Source organism: Cyprinodon variegatus, unplaced genomic scaffold, assembly GCF_000732505.1.
Source record: "Cyprinodon variegatus isolate N-32 unplaced genomic scaffold, C_variegatus-1.0 Scaffold639, whole genome shotgun sequence".
NCBI classification, from domain to species: domain Eukaryota; kingdom Metazoa; phylum Chordata; class Actinopteri; order Cyprinodontiformes; family Cyprinodontidae; genus Cyprinodon; species Cyprinodon variegatus.
The window spans coordinates 264,884-267,969 of record NW_015151092.1 but is presented as its reverse complement, the minus strand read 5'-3'; the positions used below and the strand labels follow the sequence as shown (position 1 = coordinate 267,969).

Sequence of the window (3,086 nt, the reverse complement as noted above, 5' to 3'; positions counted from 1 at the left end):
ATGTCTGTGAAAGGTGCTACATAAATAAATATTACTTACTTACTATATATATTCATTGCCATAATTAGCCGATTCCAGATGTTTCGCACTTTACATTCATTTGAGATAACTTGTAATTAAGTTTAGATTCACAATTAGGGCCCACATGCAACTTTGGACCACCAATGGCCATAAGTGACCGGGGTTGCCAGTTTGAGGTATAATATGATAATAAAACAAGTCTAAATTTGATCCTTTGTCGTTTTTCATCCAATAGAAATCTTCGTTTTTTCCTAGCATATTTATTTCAGAACTTTATTAGATTACATTATTGATAAAAAAACAATCCTTCAGGTTGGAAACCTAACCAAACGGGGAACATTTCAAACCAACCTGGCAACCCTAACCCATCTGTGTCACCCATTCTGTCATTGGGCAGGACATAAACACTGTTTCATGGTCTCTACAACGTTTAGCTTCCAAGTACTAAGTGAACTATCAGGTGATTGAGTGAGTTATGGGTTCGGGGGAGAGTACAACCAGGAAAGTGTCCTTCGGCGTGGATGATGAGGACAGAGTGAGGATTCTCCGTGGGATAAAGGTAAAGCTAATGTAGCTAGAAGTCATGCTAACAGGAGGTTAGTGAGAGTTGGAAGCTTGTTGCTCTGTAGCACATGGACAGCAGGTATGCAGGGACCAGGTGTTTCAGCCTTTTCTGGATCCAGCATAGATACTGTAGAGGCTGTGGAGCAGGTTAACTCATTATTATATTTTTTCCCCTTCGCCGAACTTCACTAGATACAGGCTGATTGTAGCAGATCAACGTTGGTATCTAAAAGCCAATTAACGCAGCGAGTTGAATATTGAATTTAGAGATCTGCTTGGACTAAAGACTAAATCGGCTTAAAAGTCGTATACAATGGATTAATGTGCATTACATTTATAGTGCTTTACTATTTTTAGTACCTTTAACAATGCCGCAAAATGAACCGTAATCATTGCGACTATTGTGTATTATTATGCGTGTTACATCGCTGATATATCGTGCAAGAAATAAAAAGGTAAATGGGTTATTTAAAGCTAATTTTGTAGTTTTGGAGATGGCTTAAATTGAATAGTTTTTAAATGGAGTTTGGCGAACAGCTGTGGAGCATGGGGGTGCTGCGTTCAAGGTCCATTATAAAAATTGGAATTTCATGTTATGATGGGTGGTCCAGCAAAATGTTTGCGGTAAAAGTTTATTTGGCTAAACATTTTGCTAACGTAGATTTTGTTGTATTACTTTTTTTATTGTTTGGCTTACTAAAATGGGTTATAGAAAAAAAAAAACCTGAATGAACTGTAACTATACAGTCATATGTTTACATTACTGTTTTTCATCACAATGTTTTTATCACTGCTGCTTACCTTATCAAGGCTGCATAAAAAAAAAATTAAATTTTCTAGAGAGCTGTTCTTAACAAAATGTATTTTTGTTTACACTTGTGTTTACAAAATGACAAAAATAAATCTGTCTTAAGTCTAAAGGAGAATGAATATTTCCCAAGTTAAATTGCATTTATGGAAATTTTTAGTATTTACTGTATTTACTTTTCTTCTGTATGTTATGTAACTTTGTCTTTTGCATTGAGTCCATACTTAATTAAAGTATTCGGTGTCACAGTTTTCAAAACATTTTCTCCTGGACTTTCATACATATTTAGTCATTTCCTTCTGCTGCCGCAGTTAATCAGGCTCTGTGCTGGTGGCTCTAGCAACATGAAATTCTGTTATTTGTCTCAAGAAGAGCAGCTTGCCTCTTGTTGCACAATCAAACTTTAGCAGTGCGATGAATCCTCTAAGCCTGTAGTTTTTATTCATCCAGAAACGACCTCAGATGCCATTTGCTGCATCTAAGGTTATTTTGATGCATGCTTTTCTTCAAAGTTGACACAAGAACACAGTGGTTGCTATAGTAATGGGTTTTATAATTAGATTGCAGGAGGTTTTTCCACTGTGCTTTTAAAGTTGGCCGCCATCATGTACAGTAAAAGTAGTTTTTTTTTCTATAAAATAAATATTTTTTGCTAATATAAAACAAGGTAGCTTTTGCTTGATGACCTATTTCCCATTATTTAACAATAATTTTTTTTGCATTTGTGTTTTCACAGCAATTGCTGAATTAATATTTGATGATTTACTAAGACGTTTACAATTTTCCCGTTAATTTTGAATGCACCACATCTAGCAAGGAACAGCTGGAACTCAAAGATTTCATCGATAAAGTTCTGTGATTGTCGCAGTTTGTCTATCAGGAGCTAACAAGTCAAAGCTATAGCTGTGGATGTCGGCTCCGGCTGTACATTCAGATGCAATGAGTCATAGAAAGGGTGAGTCACTGACTGGTGCTTCCCTCTGTGGGCAGCAGTTTAACTTTTACTCTTTGATGCTAATACAGTCTAACTTTAAGTTTTTTTTTGGTTAAAGTTATTGTGATTTCCTTTAATTCAATAAAACCAAAACCAAATGAGATAACCTGGATTGTTCACTATAAGAGACATGGAGGAGTTTTTGGAGACTCAGTTCACTGTGGCATCCATGTTTGTTTCTTAAATTTCTTCTTCTTCTTCCATCAGTTGTCAGAGGATGTACTCCAGAGGATGAGAGGAGTGGCCAACATTCCTCCTGAACCTTCCCCTTCATCATCAGCATCATCGCCGGCCCCAAGTCCTCCGTCAGAAAAAGGTGAAGGTTTAATGCTTGCTCTCATCTGTACTGGACCAGCGTTACTGTTGGACTTTGTCAGGGGAGAATCTGACTTCAGTGCTTTCAAGTTCAACATCTCCAAGTTTAGCATTCGATAAACCCTGGTTTAAGCTGTTGGAAGGTGTATTTCGTCATAGAATATGAAATGGTTGGGTGGGGGTACGGTTCCTACAGAATCCAGTCTCTGCTCCAGAGGTCACGGATTAGGGGACCGGGGTTCGGATCCACCTGCTGGCGAATCCGGACTGATTTAAAACATTTATAAATTACTGAATGTTGTCCGATGACAGTTTCTAACTTCACTTGCGCCGCTTCTCCTTTTTGTTCGGTAAAGCCATTCTTAGCGTCTGGCACCAGGCTGA

General features: G+C 37.6%; 1 protein-coding gene across 2 annotated transcripts in view; it reads left to right on the top strand.

The window, feature by feature from the left end:
* Positions 1 to 379: 379 nt before the first annotated feature.
* Positions 380 to 3,086, top strand: part of LOC107096639 (MICOS complex subunit mic25a-like) — a 122,635-nt gene continuing 119,928 nt past the window's right edge. For both annotated transcript variants that reach the window (XM_015393387.1, XM_015393386.1), the window contains exons 1-2: positions 380 to 580; positions 2,595 to 2,703. In XM_015393387.1, coding sequence (XP_015248873.1) covers positions 497 to 580; positions 2,595 to 2,703 — 193 coding nt within the window. In that variant the 5' untranslated portion in view covers positions 380 to 496. The remainder of the gene's footprint in view (positions 581 to 2,594; positions 2,704 to 3,086) is intronic.